Genomic DNA, 16,044 nt, shown 5'->3' on the forward strand with positions numbered 1-16,044 from the left:
GGGCTGGTTGAAGAGCTAAATAAAACTTTCTCAGCTGTGGTGATCCTGCCCCCAAGCTAAGCACCCACAGAGAAGCGGCATTTCCTGCGCAGCCTGCCCCTCACTCACCGCTCAAGACAGCACACGTCTCTGGTCCTGACCTTCCACAGTCACAAAGCTGTGATACGTTCAGATGTGACATCTGAACACATGCTTATTTAGGGCAAGGGGATCAAAAACTGCTTCTGGCCTTGGAAATCTAGAATCTTTTCCTTTGGGGGTCTCTTCCACTTTTGCTCTGAGCGCTGGTGAGAGGTCTCAGGGGTGTTTTCTTCCGGGTGGATTTCTAGTTCGTGCAATTCCTTCCCTCTTTATCTCCCCCGAACTGCTTTGCTCCAAGGGAAATGGAACTCGGGCCAAGAGGACAAAATCATTTAGTTGGAATCTTCATATAGGGCCCCGAATTTGACTCTCTAGGCGGTTGCTCCCCAGGGTAGACCCCCTATAGGCTCAAAGCAGGACCACCGGGCGTACACTCTGGGAAGGCTGGGAGGAGCCCATACTCTCAATTACGGACTCTGAATACAAGGCTCCTCAAAGTCGCTAGGAAGCTACCTGTGCCACTCAGGGGCTGTGAAGGACCCAACGCTGGCTTCGGGCAGTGTCCTATTAGCAGCAACAGGAGATCTGGAACAAATTGACCTTCAATCCAACTCCCCTGTCTACTGGCTAGGTGACCTTGGGTAAATCATTCCCTTCAAACCTGTTTTATTTGCTAAAACAGATGGTTGTGAAAATCCAACGAGATACCACAAGAAAACAGCTGCTTAGTTGTTAACCACAGACCGGGCTCAACGCTGCGCAAATGCTGTCGTTCGGCGCGCAGAGAAGCCGGGCAAGAGCCGGGTCTCCCGCAGGGAGCGGTCACCGGGCGCGCTGGCCCGGGGCCGCAGGGGCAAGGCGTCGGGCTGCGCTCTCTCCGCAGGCGGCCTGCTCCCCCCGCGCCCCGGCCCAGAGCAGCCCCTGACCCGCACCGGGCCCTCGACCGCACTCCACGCACCCTCGCAGCCCTCACGGCCCGCTCTGGGGCGCACCTCCACAGCCAGACCCGAACAAACCACGACCACCGCCCCGGCACAGCCAGGAAGTAAGGAGCCGGCCTCCCGGCGCACAGGCGCCTGAGGGGCGGGGGCGCCGCGCGCGCAACTTCCCATCAGCCCCTGCGGCGCAGGGCCGACGCGGGGAGACGGCGGACTCCACTGGAGACCCGCGCCGCGACCGCGCCTCCTCAAGCGCAGATTTGCGAGACGAGCTGGCAAGTAGAGACAGACGTTGGGAATGAAAGACCCCGGACTCAGCTTCTCCCAGGACAGGAAAATAATGATGAATGTTTCATTATCATACTTTTTACAAGACTAGCCTTCAAGAGTTACAGTAATTACAGTACTATACGAAAATTTTAGGAAAATTAGAAAATACACACAAACCAGAAGAAACAACGGACACAGCTTCACCTCTCGCTCCCTGAGATTTATGTGCCTAACCATTATATGCACAACCTTCTGGTAGTTTGCAGAAATGTGATCACATATGCATAATTTTACCACCATCCTTGCAGAAAACATTTTCTTGTAAAATATCACCAATTATTTTTTCCCAAAGATAGGAGAAGTAAAGTTCCATTCACAATAGCATCAAAAATTGTACAAAATACTTATTCGAATTAATAAAAGAAGAAAACCTATAAAGAAAATGACATTTTGTGGTGTATATTTAAAAGATTTGAACAGGTAGAGATTTCTATTACTTTCCCAGAAAGAAAATTCAATCTTTAACAATATTCCAAACAGAATATCAACAACTTTCTGTGCCTGTTTTGCTTTTTATTTTGTATTGTCTTACTCAACAGAACACCATAATGTTACTCTAAGGGGAAAAAACAAAAATTACTGTTTAAAAAAACGGTAATGCTTAATATGTATTAAAAGTATTATATTGTTATACTTTTTTTAAGTTTGGAATTAGCACCAAAGACAAGAATATTTAAGAATTTATTACATGGATTAGCAGGAAAAGAATTGAGTATTCAATTAATCATATTGGACAAAGAGACACTTGAAATTAAATGAGCTTATATACCAGTTCACACATTACACTAAATATATTTCAAATATGAAATCAAGATTAAAATTTTATATGTAAAGTATTATATTCTTCTCACAATTTTTTTTTTTAACAATGTATTTCCTAGCTCTGGCCACTCAAAGAGCCTAGATGCAATTGTTTAAAAGAAACAGACCCAAAATGGACTTACTTGTGCTAAGCCCTTGTCACCAAACTAAGAGCTAATACCTAATCTAATTACAGTTTCAACCTTCTCTAGGAATGTAATCTTAACCAGTCAGTATGGAATTTGTGGTCAGCACCAGTGAAATAATCTACCAAATTAAATTGACTCTTTAGTCCTCCGAAGGAAGGGGACCTTGTCTGAAACAATCCTTTTTTCTGTTTATGACTTCCTTGTCTCACCCCCGTCCCTGCCATTAGAAACCTCTTTCTGTAGCTCTTTGGTGCTCCTTTCTATTTGCTAGAGGGGATGCTGTCCAATTCATGAATCATTGAATAAAGCCAATTATATCCTCAAATTTGCTCAGCTGAATTTTAGGTGGTTTTTAACACAATGATCCCCCAGTAGCAATGAGCATAGTTAGTACTCAGAAATTATCCATGAATAGTAGACAGTGATCTTTGGAAAAGTGATTGATTGCAAATCTGGCCAAGAAAAATACAGATGAAAATGGGAACACATGCTAGAGAACAAAAATCACTTATAGATCAATGGGGTAAAATACACATAGGAGCAATCTTGAGGAGGCAGACGTTAGCAACATTATGGAGTCAATTAAAACACCTAAAAGAATAATTTTTTTATATGGAAGGAGGAAAACTTCCACTTCTGAGACAATAGAGTAGATGTACTTTTCCCTATTCCACTTCCTAAGTACAACTAAAACCCTGGACATTATATATAAAACAAATATAAGAAGACTCTGAAAGATGGAGAGAAGACAAAATAGCTAGGGACCTCAGGATCCAAGGAACAAAATAGTGATCAGGTCACTGGGTTTCCTTTTTGCCTCATATATTCCAAATTCGGAGCTAAAGGAAGTGACAACCTGGAAGTGCCAAGGGCTGCAGACAGCAAATGCCCCCAAACAAGCCTGCTTTCTGTAACCAGTGGACAAGGAAAGGGGCAGCCTAGCAAGACAGAAAGCTTTTAATCAATAATCACTATGCTCCAGACAAATATCACAGAAAAAATTGTGGCCCCAGTCCCACCCACAATAGTAAAGACTAAGCAGGAAGCCTAGACTTCCACCCTCACCAGCCTGTAATGATATGCCTCAATCCCCGCATCCTCCACTAGAGGGTATCAGACAGGCCAAGAAGGGAACTGAGACATTTGTCTCCATCCAGTAGTGATGAGGCTATCCCTACCAGGAAGTCAGTGGACACCATGTGGGGAGCCAGAACTCCCACCCTCCCTCTGGAGTAACAAAAATCTCCCAACTCAGGTTTCAAAGAAGGATGACTGGGAAACCTAGATTTCCACCTCGACCTGTCAATAGACAGGCAGTGTCTCCCAATTCCCCTGCTGAAGCACTATCAGTGAAAGCCAGCTAAAAACAGAAGATTTAAATAAGATCCAGAGTCTCCTAAGATAATATGAAAATATCCAGGTTCCAACCAAAATTCATTCATAACAAGAAACAGGAAAAACTCAAACTGAATGCAAAAATACAATCAATAGATGCCAAGATAACAGGATGTTAGAATTATCTGACAAAGACTTTAAAGCAGCCATGATGATGAAAATGCTTCAACACGCAATTACAAACACACTTGAACAAAATAAAAAACTGAAGAATCTAAGGAAAGAAACAGAAGATACAAAGAATCAGCAAGTAGAAATTTTAGAAGTAAAAAATATAATAACTAAAATTAAAAACTGGATGAGCTAAAAAAAAAAAAAATGGAGAGGACAAAGGAAACAATAGTGAACTGCAAGAGAAAACAATAGAAATTACCCAACTTAAAAGACAGAGAGAAAGTAGACTGAAAAAAGAGCCTCAGCAACCTGACAGACTACGTTTAAAAATTTAGCCTTCATGTTCTCAGAGTCACAGAAGAAGAGGAAAAAGAGAGTAGCAAAGGAAAAGGACTTGAACAAATAATAGCTAAAAGCTCTCCAAATTTGGCAAAAGACAAACATTCAAGAAAATGAGTAAACCCCAAATAGGATAAATCTGAAGAAATCTACATTAAGACACATCATAATCAAACTTTTGAAAACTAAAAATTTTAAAAATTCTTGAAAACAGCAAGAGAGCAATGACATGTTACTTATGGGGAAAATTAATTTGAATGACAGTGGTTTTCTCATTAGAAACCATAGAGACCAGAAAGAAATGGCACAAAAGTGCTGAAAGAAAAGGAATGCCAAACCCAAATCCTATATCCAGCCAATATATCCTTCAGTACTGAAGGGGAAATAAAGACATTCTCAGCGGCTGGCCAAGTGGCACAACAGTTAAGTTTGCGTGCCCTGCTTCGGCGGCTGGGGTTCGCTGGTTTGGATCCTGGGTGTGGACTTGCACACTGCTTATCAAGCCATGCTGTGGCAGGAGTTCCACATATCAAATAGAGAACGATGGGCACAGATGTTAGCTCAGGGCCAATCTTCCTTAGCAAAAGGAGGAGGATTGGCAATGAATGTTAGCTGAGGGCTAATCTTCTTCTTCAGAAAAAAAAAGACATTCTCAGATGAAGGATAGCTAAGAAAATTTATCACCCTCAGAACTTCCCTGATAAATGGCTAGAAGAAATTCTTTAAACAGAAAGGAAATGATTAAGCAAGGGATCTTGGAACAAGTAAACAAAAATATGAGTAAGAACAATAGACTTTCCTTCTCTTGAGTTTTCTAAGTTATATTTCACAGTTAAAGCACAAATTATAATGTTATCTGATGTGATTCTGAATGTATATACAGGAAACATTTGAGGCAATTACAAGCAGAAGAGGGAAAAGAAATATAAAGGGAGATAAGTTTTCTATTCTTCACTCAAGTCAATAAAATGAGGACACAGTTAATAAGTTATATATGTATAATATAATACATAGAACAACCACTAAAATAGCTATACAAAGAGATACACGTAAACGCCCTGTAGATACATCAAAATGGAATTCTAAAAAAGTCCAAGAAATACACAGAAAGCAGGTGACAAAAACAAAGAAAGAAAATGAACAAATATAAAACACAAACTAAAATGGCAGATTTAAACCTTAATATATCAATAATTATACTAAATCTAGGTGGTCTAAATATGCCAACTAAAAGCCAAACATTGGCAGAGTGGATTTTTAAAACATGACTCAACTATATACTGTCTAGAAGAAATTTATTTCAGATGCAACGATATAGGCAGGTTGAAAGTAAAAGAATGGAAAAAATATATTATGCAAACACTAACTTTTTGATTCGATGTAAAAAAAAAAAGCAAGAGTAGCTATATAAATATCAGATAAGGTAGACTTTTGAACAAAGAAAATTACCAACACTGAGAAGAACATTATATAATGATAAAAGGGTTACTCCACCAAGAAGACATAGCAGTCCTAAATGTGTATGTACTAAACAACAGAGCCACATAATATGTGAAGCAAAAACTGACAGAAGTGCAAGGACAGACAAATCTACAATTATAGTTAGAGACATCAACACACCTCTCTCAACAACTGATACAATAACTAGACAGATAATCAGCAAGCATATAAAATAACTCAACAACAGCATCAACCAACAAGACCTAACTGACATTTATAAAACACTTCACCCAACAACAGCAAATACACATTATTTTCAAGTACCCATGGAAAATGTACTAAGATAGACCATCTCTGGGCCATAAAACAAACTTCAACAAATTTAATAGAATTGAAATCATATAGAGTATGTTCTCCAACCATAATGTAACCAAACTAAAAATCAACAGAGAACGATAACAGGAAATTTTCCCAACCTTTGTAAACTCAACACATTTGTAAAATAAATCTATGAGTCAAAGAGGAATCTCAGCAGGAATTTTTGAAAACATTAAACTGAATGAAAGTGAAAATAAAACATCAAAATTTGTGAGATACCAACTAAACTAGTGCTAGGAAGGAAATATATAACGCTAAATGCATATATTAGAAAAGAGGAAAATTCTCAAATCAATAAGTTCCCACCTCAAAAACCTAGAAAAAAAGAACAAACTAAATCTTAAACAAGCAGAAAGAGGATAACAAAGATAACAAATATTAGAGCAGAAATCAATGAAATTGAAAGCAGAAAAATAAAGGAAATCAATGAAACAAAGAGCTGCTTCTTAGAAAAGAGCAATGAAATTGACAAACCTCTAGCAAAAATGCCAAAGGAAAAGAGAGGGAAGACTCAAACTACTAATATTAGGAATGAAACAAAGGATAACAAGACAGAACATGCAGACCTCAAAAGGTAAGTAAGAATATCATAAACACCTCTACACAAGTAAACATGACAACCAATGGACTAATTCCTAAAAAAACCCCACAAATATCACAACTCGCCCAGTATGAAATAGATCATTTGAATAGCTCCATAACAATTAAGGAAATTGAATTCATCATTTTAAAAACTCCGAAAAAAGAAATTTCCAGGCCCCAATGTTTTCACTGGAGAATTCTACCAAACATTTAATGGATAATTAACACCAATTCTATACAATATCTTCCAGAAAACAGAAGAGGAAGGAACACTTCCCAATTCATTTGATGAGGACAGTACTACTCTGATACCAAAACCAAAGACATTACTAAAAAACAAAACTACAGACCAAGACCAATATTCCTCATGAATATTGGTGCAAAATTCCTTAGCAAAATATAAGCAAATATAGTTCAGCAGTAAGTAAAGAAGATTATACATCATAATCAAGTGGGGTTTATTTCAGGAATGCAAGTCTGATTCAATATTCAAAAATCAATCAGTATAATCCACCATATTAACAGACTAAGTAAGAAACATCATATGATCCTACCAGTTGATGCAAAAAAAAATTCAACTATTTAAGATAAAAACTCCAAAAAACACAGGAATAGAGAGGAACTTCCTCAATGTGATAAATAACATCTACAAAAACCTACAATTAACATTATACTTGATGGTCTTAGACCAATGCTTTCTTCTAAGATCAGGAAAAAGTCAAGAATCACTCTCATCACTCTTATTCAACACAGTGCGAGAAGTTCTAGCCAATGCAATAGGTAAATAAAGAAAACAAAAGGCATACAGATCAGAAAGGAAAACATTAAACTGTCCCTATTTGCAGATAACATGACTGTCTATATAGAAAATCTCATGAAATCTATTTTAAAAAGGTTGCAGGAGGGGCTGGCCCCATGGCGTAGTGGTTAAGTCCAGTGCATTCCAATTTGGTGGCCCAGGTTTGTGGGTTTGGATCCCAGGCATGGACCTACACCAGTCATCAGCCATGCTGTGGCAGCAACCCACATACAAAATAGAGGAAGACTGACACCGATGTTATCTCAGGGCTAATCTTCCTCAAGCAAAAAAAAGAGGAAGATTGGAAACAGATGTTAGCTCAGAGCAAATTTTCCTCACCAAAAGAAAAAAGAAAAAAAAAGGTTGCAGGATACAAGAGAAACATGCAAATATATCAATGGTATTTCTGTATAATAGCAACAAATACATGGACATTGTAGCCACCCCTGACGCAGGAAGGGTTAATAATCACTGGAAAATGCTTGCCAACAAACTGTGACCCGGAGGTGAGAAGGCCGGTTAGCCAATGACGGGTAAGACCTCCAGGGGGAGGCAACCTAAGCCAGGCATCGCTCGCCCAGGGGCACAGATGGAGACAGGATATCGGGAGCAGGAGGGGCCGTTGCCTAGGAGGCCTTGCATGCTCCGAGATAAAATATACGAGCACAGCAATAACATGATAATATCAAAACAGAGGCCAAGAGAGGGCTCCTTGAGAAATCACTAAGAATTCTTGGCATTTGCAAGTTACTTCATCCAGAACACCTGTGTATGTTTAACAGATGTAAGCTATGTATATATTGAAACGCTGGTTATAATAAACTCAGAGTGGCCATCAGCCCTCTCCACATCTATCCTGGTGTGTACATTGGATTGCGACACCGACAGACATCGAAACTGAAAATACAATACCAACATTCACAAAATTCAAATGCTTAGGTGTAAATCTAACAAAACATACACAGGACTTGTATCTAGAAAATTACAAAAGATTGACTAAAGAATTCAACGATCTAAACAAATGGAGAAAGAAAACATGTTCATGGATTAGAAGACTCATTACAATAAAGACGTCAATTCTCCCCAAATTGATATACAGGTTTAATGCAATTCCTATAAAAATCCCAGCCAGATCTTTTGTAGATATAGACAAGATTATTCTAAAATTTATATGGAAAGACAGAAAAGCTAAAAGACAGAAGAATCTCCTAAGGAACTAAAACATTGAAAAAGAAAAGAATGGGAGAAATCACGTTCCACAACGTATTTTATAGTTATAGTTATCAAGACAGTGTAGTATTGGCAGAAGGATAGATACAGAGATTAATATAACAAAATAGAGAACCACTAATAAGCTTAACTGATTTTTGATAATGATGCAAAATTAATTCAATGCAAGAAGAACAGCCTTTTCGACAAATGGTGCTGAACCAATTGGACACTCATAGGCCAAAAATGAACCTTGACTTATGTCTTACCACTTAAACAAAAATTAACTCAAAATAGAGCACAGATTTAATGTAAAACTACAAAAGTTTTAGGGAAGAATGCAGAAGAAAATCAAGATCTGGTAATAGGAAAAAGTTCTTAGAGTTAACACCAAAAGCACTATTCATAAATGAAAAAACTTATAAATTGAACTTCATCAAAATCAAAAACTTTTACTCTGCTAAAGACAGAAATTCACTTTCACAGGTTGAATTTTATGGTATATGTTAATTATATCCCAATAAAGCTGGAATTTAAAAAAAGCTGCTCACTGGTAGAAAATATTTGCAAACAAGATATCTGACAAAGGACTATCATGTAGAATATATAAAGAACTCTCAAAACCCAACAGTAAAAAAGTAAACAATCCAATTAGAAAATCGTCAAAAGAGATGAAAAAATATTTCACCAAACAGATACAGATACAGATGGCTGATAAGCACAAGAAAAGATATTCGCCATCATTAGCCATTAGGGAAACAGAAATCTAAACTACAATGTGATATCACTACACACCTATCAGAATAGCTAAAACAAAAAAATAATGAGAAACATAAGCCCACACAAAAACTTCTACATTAATATTCACAGCAGCATTATTGGTAATAGCCAAAAAGTAGAAATAAGTCAAATGTCCATAAAATAATGAAAGGGTAAATAAAATGTAGTACATCCATACAATGAAATATTATTCAGCCATAAAAATGAATGAAGTACTGGTATATGCTACAAAATGATTGAACCTTGAAAACATTATACCAAGTGAAAGAACGCATACACAAAAGGTCACATATTGTATATTTCCATTTATATGAAATGTCTACAATAGGCAAATCTATAGATGCAGGAAGTAAATGTGGTTGCCAGAGTAGGGGTGGGAAAGGAGGGAGTGTGAAATGACTGATGGGGGTAGACTTTCTTTTAAGGGTAATGAAAATGTTCTAAAATTAGATAGTGGCAATGATTGCATAACTCTGTGAATATACTAAAAACCACTGAATTGCTTACTTTAAAGTGGTGGGTTTTATGATATATTAATTATATCTGAATAAATTTATTTAAAAAATAAGCAATCAAAGTTTCCAACAGAAATGATGTATAACCAGTAAGTAAAAAAAATAAATCAGAGGGGCCAGCTCTATGGCTGAGTGCTTAAGTTCACGTTCTTTGCTTCAGCAGCCCAGGGTTTCACCAGTTTGGATCCTGAGGATAGACATGGCACTGCTCATCAAGCCATGCTGAGGTGCCGTCCCACATAGCACAACCAGAGGCACTCACAACTAGAATATTCAACTATGTAGTGGCGGCGGGGGGGTGCTTTGGGGAGAAGAAAAAAAGAAAAAAAAAGAAGATTGGCAACAGATGTTAGCTCAGGTGCCAACTTTTAAATAAATCAATCAATCAGAAAAAGAAAACAGTGACAACGCCAAATGTTGGTGTGGATATAGACAAAGTGGATCACTCACATATTGCCGATGGTAATGCAAAAGGATACAGCCAATCTGGAAAACAGTTTGGCAGTTTCTTTAAAACTAAATATATGCAGCCACAAAACAACCCGGTGATTGTACTCCTGGCATTTATCCCAGAGAAATTAAAAATTATGTTCACACAAAAATCTATATTCAAATGTCTATAACAACCTTATTCACAATTGCCAAAGACTGGGAAAAAACCAGATGTCCTTCAACAGGTAAATGGTTAATCTGCAGTACATCCAGATCATGGAAGACTCCTCAGCAATAAAAGCAATGAACTATTGACACACAGCAACTTGGTGGATCTCCAAAGAATTTACGCTGAATGAAAAATAAAAAGGCCAATCTCAAAAAGTTTCATATTGTATGATTCCACTTATGTAACATTCTCAAGATGACAAAATTATAGAAATGGAGAAGAGATTAGAGGTTGCTAGGGTTTAAGGAAGAGCTGGGGTTGAGGAGAGAAGTGGGTGTGGCTATAAAAGAGCAACATGAGGGATCCTGGCGGTGACGGAAATGGTCTGAATCTTGACTGTACAGAAGTCAATGTCTAGCAGCGGTATTTTACTACAGTTTTTGCAAAATGGTACATTGGGGGGAACTGTGTAAAAGGTACATGGAATTTCTCTGTATTACTTCTTACAACTGCATGTTAATCTACAATTTCCTCAAAAGAAAAAAGTTAGTTTTAAAAAAAGAAGGAGGGGGGAGGTCTTACAGTAGGATGCCAGTTAATCAATGTAGATCAAATAACGGATTAGGAAAATAACCACTCTGCAAACCCCAGTATAATAACTGAACAAACATCAGTAGGTGCTAAAATGTAGATGTGAACAATTCCTGCTAAACATGATAAGCACATGGTGCCTTAATACTGCCCATAATTACCATGCAATACTACAGATCGCACACTAACTGCAGGGAGAAAACTATGCCTTAACAATGGAGTGTTCCAGTGGCTGCAACTCTGAGTGACCTAACTCATCATCACCAAGAGGGGGACAACTTGACATGATATATCTCCTGATGTGATACAATATTGAGTACATGGCACAAAACCTTTTCAACCTGAATTTAATCTACTCTTTACTTAACTTCCAGTTTACACACAACACGGGAAATAGTTTTTTTAAATTAAATGACACCTGAGAAATTAATCCATTACAGAATCTGAAACATTAGACAAGTCACTGGCCTGGACTCCTTAAAACATTGGAGCCACTCCTGATGGCCTAGTGGTTCAAGTTTGGTGCACTCACCACTTCAGTGGCCCAGGTTTGTTTCCCAGTCACACAACCACACCACCCGTCAGTCAGTTGCCATGCTGTGGTGGTGGTTCACATAAAAGAGCAAGAAGGACTTACAACTAGGATAAGCCCCATGCACTGGGGCATTGGGGAAGGGAAAAAAAGTCAATGTTAAGGGGAAAAAAATAGTGGATAGAATAGTGCTCAATTAAAATAAATAGACATAAAAATCAAAAGCAATGAATTAACCTTGATAGAATCTTGGTTCATACAATATCAGGTATAGAACATTCGTTGGACAATTGGGAAAATTTTAATTTGGGCTGAATATTAGATTACACAATATGGAATTGTTGTTAACTTTTGTATGTGTGATAATGGAATTCTGGTTATATTGGAGAATTTCCTTATTCCTAGCAGATCCTGACAGATTTATTCACAAAGTGTCAGATATCAAAACATTAATTCCAAATGGTTTAACAACAACAACAAAAAACTGCACACAGCTACATGAAGCAAATTTAGCAAAAATTTGATGTGTTCAATCTAAACAGAGGATATCTAGGTGCTCATCATATTATTCTTTCATCTTTTCTTCATCTTTATGAGCATCTTTCAAAATGCTCATAAAGAAGAGTTGAGAAAAAAATTACTAAATTCTTAAAACAAAGACAGGTATCATTTTTCCCCATAAAACCTAGTATCTTTGGATGGATAACACTGAGAGCTGGAGTCCTAGATATCGACTGATCAATTTTAGTACAGAAAATTTTAAATCTTACTTTTAGGTGAAAAAGTTTAATAAACTTGAGAATATACTCATTACATATTTGAGAGACAAAGATTTACTATCTGAATTTGTAAACATAAACAAATCAATAGAAAGTTCAACACTACAATATAAAGATGCTAAAGACAATCAATTAAGAAAATATAAAAGAAAAACAAATACTACAAGGCTGATTAAGAAAGTAAAAGAGTTGGGCGCAGTCCTGTGGCCAAGTGGTTAAGTTCGCATACTTTGCTTGGGTGGCCCAGGGTTCCCCGATTCAGATCCTGGGTGCAGACCTAGCACTGCTCATCAAGCCACGCTGAAGTGACGTCCCACACAGAGGAACTACAAGAACCTACAACTAGGTACTGGGGGGCTTTCAGGAGAAAAAAAAAAAAGAGAAAGATTGGCAATAGATGCTGGCTCAGGGCCAATCTTCAAAAAATAAAAATAAAAAAGACAGTGACTTTAAAAAAAGTAAAAGAATTGGAAACATTGAGAAAAAACAAGGTATCTAAGAATGTAAAAGCTTTTGAAAAGTAAGAATATCCACAGTTGCTGTGGGCTGGAGAAACTGATCCTTTGCATTCACCTTTATTGAGAGGGTAATTTATAGAAACATTCTAGAGCTGTGCTCTTCAATATAGTAGACACTAGTCAAATGTGGCTGTTTAAATATAATTAAATTAAAATTCAGTTTCTCAGTCACAATAACTATATTTCAAGTGCTCAACCCTACATGTAGCTCCTGACATATTGGACAGTGCAGACACAGAACACTTCCTTCACTGAGAAAAGTTATATTGGATAGTGCTATTGTAGAAACTCTACCTAGAGACAGACTATAATAAAATAAGCATGTCATTTAGTCTAGAAGTTCCATTTTAGGCAATTTACTAAGGAAATAATATCTTAAAGATGTACCTGACAATTTAAATCATAACAGCAAGAAGATGGTACCAATCTACACGGCCACTTGCAGTGTGGTTTATTGGGTGAAATTATAAATGGCAATACAAAGGTATACTTTCTCAAATGGGAAGATAGTCACAATATAAGGTGAAATTAAAAATGCAGGTTATATAAAACCCTTTAAGATGATTTTCATATTTTTCCTAAAAGAAAGATATCAAGATGTAAAATCCTATTTACATACGAGAACAGATAACTATACATGAAAGATTTGGCATGAGAAATTGGCAGAACTCCTTCAGACATATTTCAAGACTAATTTTCTCACAGGAATAAAAATAAATTAGAGAGGAAGCATTCAAAAAGAGCATACCATTACATCAACTTTGGATGATTTCTGCTTTAATGCTGCTTTTTATTTTCTCAGCATTACCTTTACTATTTCACATACTGTTCTCTACCAGAGTATGTGCACAGTGCATGCGTTTGAGGTTTAATCTTCTTTTGATTATCAAAATTCCACTAAAGTTAGTACACTAAAACTAGATATCAATGCATGGGTGACAATGTTATATTTGTTTATGAGGGTCAAATAACTGAAAATGTATTAAATATAAAATAATAGCAAATTTCACCAGATCATTAACAAATGTTATGAAGCACATTAATATAAGTGTGGTTCATTTCCAAGGGAAAAATGAGAGAGCTAAATTTTGCTGAAGGGCAACACTGAATAACACTACCATAAACACGGCCTCCAACTCACTTGTCATGGCAGTTTTTGAACTTCTGCAATTCCTGACAACTTTGAAAATTTGGGGAGGAATTGCATTGTTTTGAATTTTGTGCATAATGTGAGAATTTATTAGTATTGTACAGTGTTATATATATAATAGAAAATGCTATATCATATTTGCATAATTAAAATTTCTCCCAAAATGCTATAGTACTGTATTATACAATATATACACAAAAACATAGAAAGAGAAAGAGAGAGAGATGGTCTAAATAGCTAACTTTTTAAAACAGACTACGTTATTAATTCTTTGTAAAATTAAAACTAATAATATTTTGTAAAAACATTAACACACGTCTCCTCATGGAAGAATGTATTACATTGCTGTAGGCTGACATTCCTTCTGAAAACATCTAGCAAAGCCCATAGAAAAACAGAAACATATTTTAAAAGCAACAGACAGTTGTGGAAGCAACAAGGATAAGGGAGACCAAAAATTCAGAATAAGGAGAATCATGAAGAGGTGAAATCCAAATTTCCTGCTATTTGGGCTTTTTTCTTTCTCCTCATAGTATTTTCCAATTCTGGATACAAGCAGAGCACCTGGACTCGTCTTGCACCAGGAACTGTGTCTCTGCTGAGGCAAAAAACAAAGAAACAAAACTTTTAGCAGTGGTATAGCATTGGAATAACAAATTCAACCCGTGAAGTACCTCAAATACACAACTAGTATTCACCACAAAACATTTGTTGAATTCTGAGTCTACCAAGAGGCTAATGAGATGAGACCAAATGCTTCCAAAAAGGCAGAATGAAATCTAGCTCAGTGTTGCAGTGCTTAGAAAATAGAGACCTTCAGGGTGAGGTTACCTGAAAAGAGAACAGGAAAGATGGGAAAACCCTACACAATGTAGTGAATTGCTCTTAAGGATCTAGTCCACTTTTAACCTGGGACAACTTACTGATTCTGGCACAGAAAGAGGTTGAGAATAAGGCTTGAACCTCTGAAGAAAATAGTTGTGGAGAACAGAGATTTTAGCCTTCATAAAGTACCGGAGTTAAAGGAAAAATTTGAGCATCTGAAGTGTGTCAAGGTAAGTACAAATTTAAAATTCCATGAGGAGAAAGACTTAAAATTTCTTAAGGGCAGAATTTAATTTTCCATAGTCTTTTAGGGCTGATGAGAAAAAGACCCACCAGGCTATCAATTGATAGCCCAGTAGAGCCATACCCAAATATCAAGAACAAACCAGAAGTAGACCAAAATTACAACCTAGTTCTGACCAAGACTCATCCCAGACTGAACCTGTTTAGCTCTCTACCCTATGTGTCCAAGAGATGGAAGGGAGAACTCTCACCAATGGAACAGGACATCGTCTGGAGCCTCAGTAGTACTTTTACATACAATGTCCACCATAGAGTCAAAAAGAACTAGACACACGAAGAGGCAAGACCATTTTTCTGCTAGTAAAGAGAAAAACTCCTATGTTATATGCAGGTCAACTTATGACCTAGCGTCTAAAGTTTACAGAAAAAGATTATAAAATAATTAGGCTTACTTTATTAAAGAAAATAGAAGAAAAATAGATAAATGAAATTCACCAGAGAATTGATATCTATAAAAAAGAACAAAATGGAAATTTTAAAATTGAAAAAGGGGGCTGGCCCTGTGGCTAAGTGGTTAAGTTTGAGCACTCTGCTTCAGCAGCCCAGAGTTTCACCGGTTCGAATCCTGGGCGTGGACCTAGCACCGCTCATCAGGCCACACTGAGGTGGCATCCTACATGCCACAACTAGAAGGACCCACAACTAAAAACATACAACTATGTACTGGAGGGCTTTGGGGAGAAAAAGGAAAAATAAAATAAAATCTTTAAAAAAATTTGAAAAAGCTATATGATATTAAGAAATCAACTGACTAGATTAACAGTACATAGGACATAATGGCAGATAGGATTAATGAACTGGAAGACAGACCAACAGAAAATACTCAAAGTGAAGCACAAGGTGAAAAAAAGAATAAACACTCTAATAACAATACAGTCAATGTAAATATGACCAT

At 37.1% G+C, this 16,044-nt stretch overlaps 1 protein-coding gene across 4 annotated transcripts in view; it reads right to left on the reverse strand.

The window, feature by feature from the left end:
- The window catches only part of LOC103550632 (zinc finger protein 248), a 77,604-nt gene that overhangs the window by 14,843 nt on the left and 46,717 nt on the right, over positions 1-16,044 (reverse strand). For 2 of the 4 annotated variants that reach the window (XM_070567951.1, XM_070567961.1), the window contains exon 7: positions 13,306-14,619. The exons of 1 other annotated variant lie outside the window; for it this stretch is intronic. In XM_070567951.1, the coding sequence (XP_070424052.1) occupies positions 14,496-14,619 (124 nt within the window). In that variant the 3' untranslated portion in view covers positions 13,306-14,495. Of the gene's footprint in view, positions 1-13,305; positions 14,620-16,044 lie in introns of those variants that run through there. One more of the 4 variants, XM_070567970.1, reaches the window with a different exon arrangement.

The sequence above is a fragment of the Equus przewalskii genome, chromosome 1 (genome assembly GCF_037783145.1).
Source record: "Equus przewalskii isolate Varuska chromosome 1, EquPr2, whole genome shotgun sequence".
Lineage (NCBI taxonomy): Eukaryota > Metazoa > Chordata > Mammalia > Perissodactyla > Equidae > Equus > Equus przewalskii.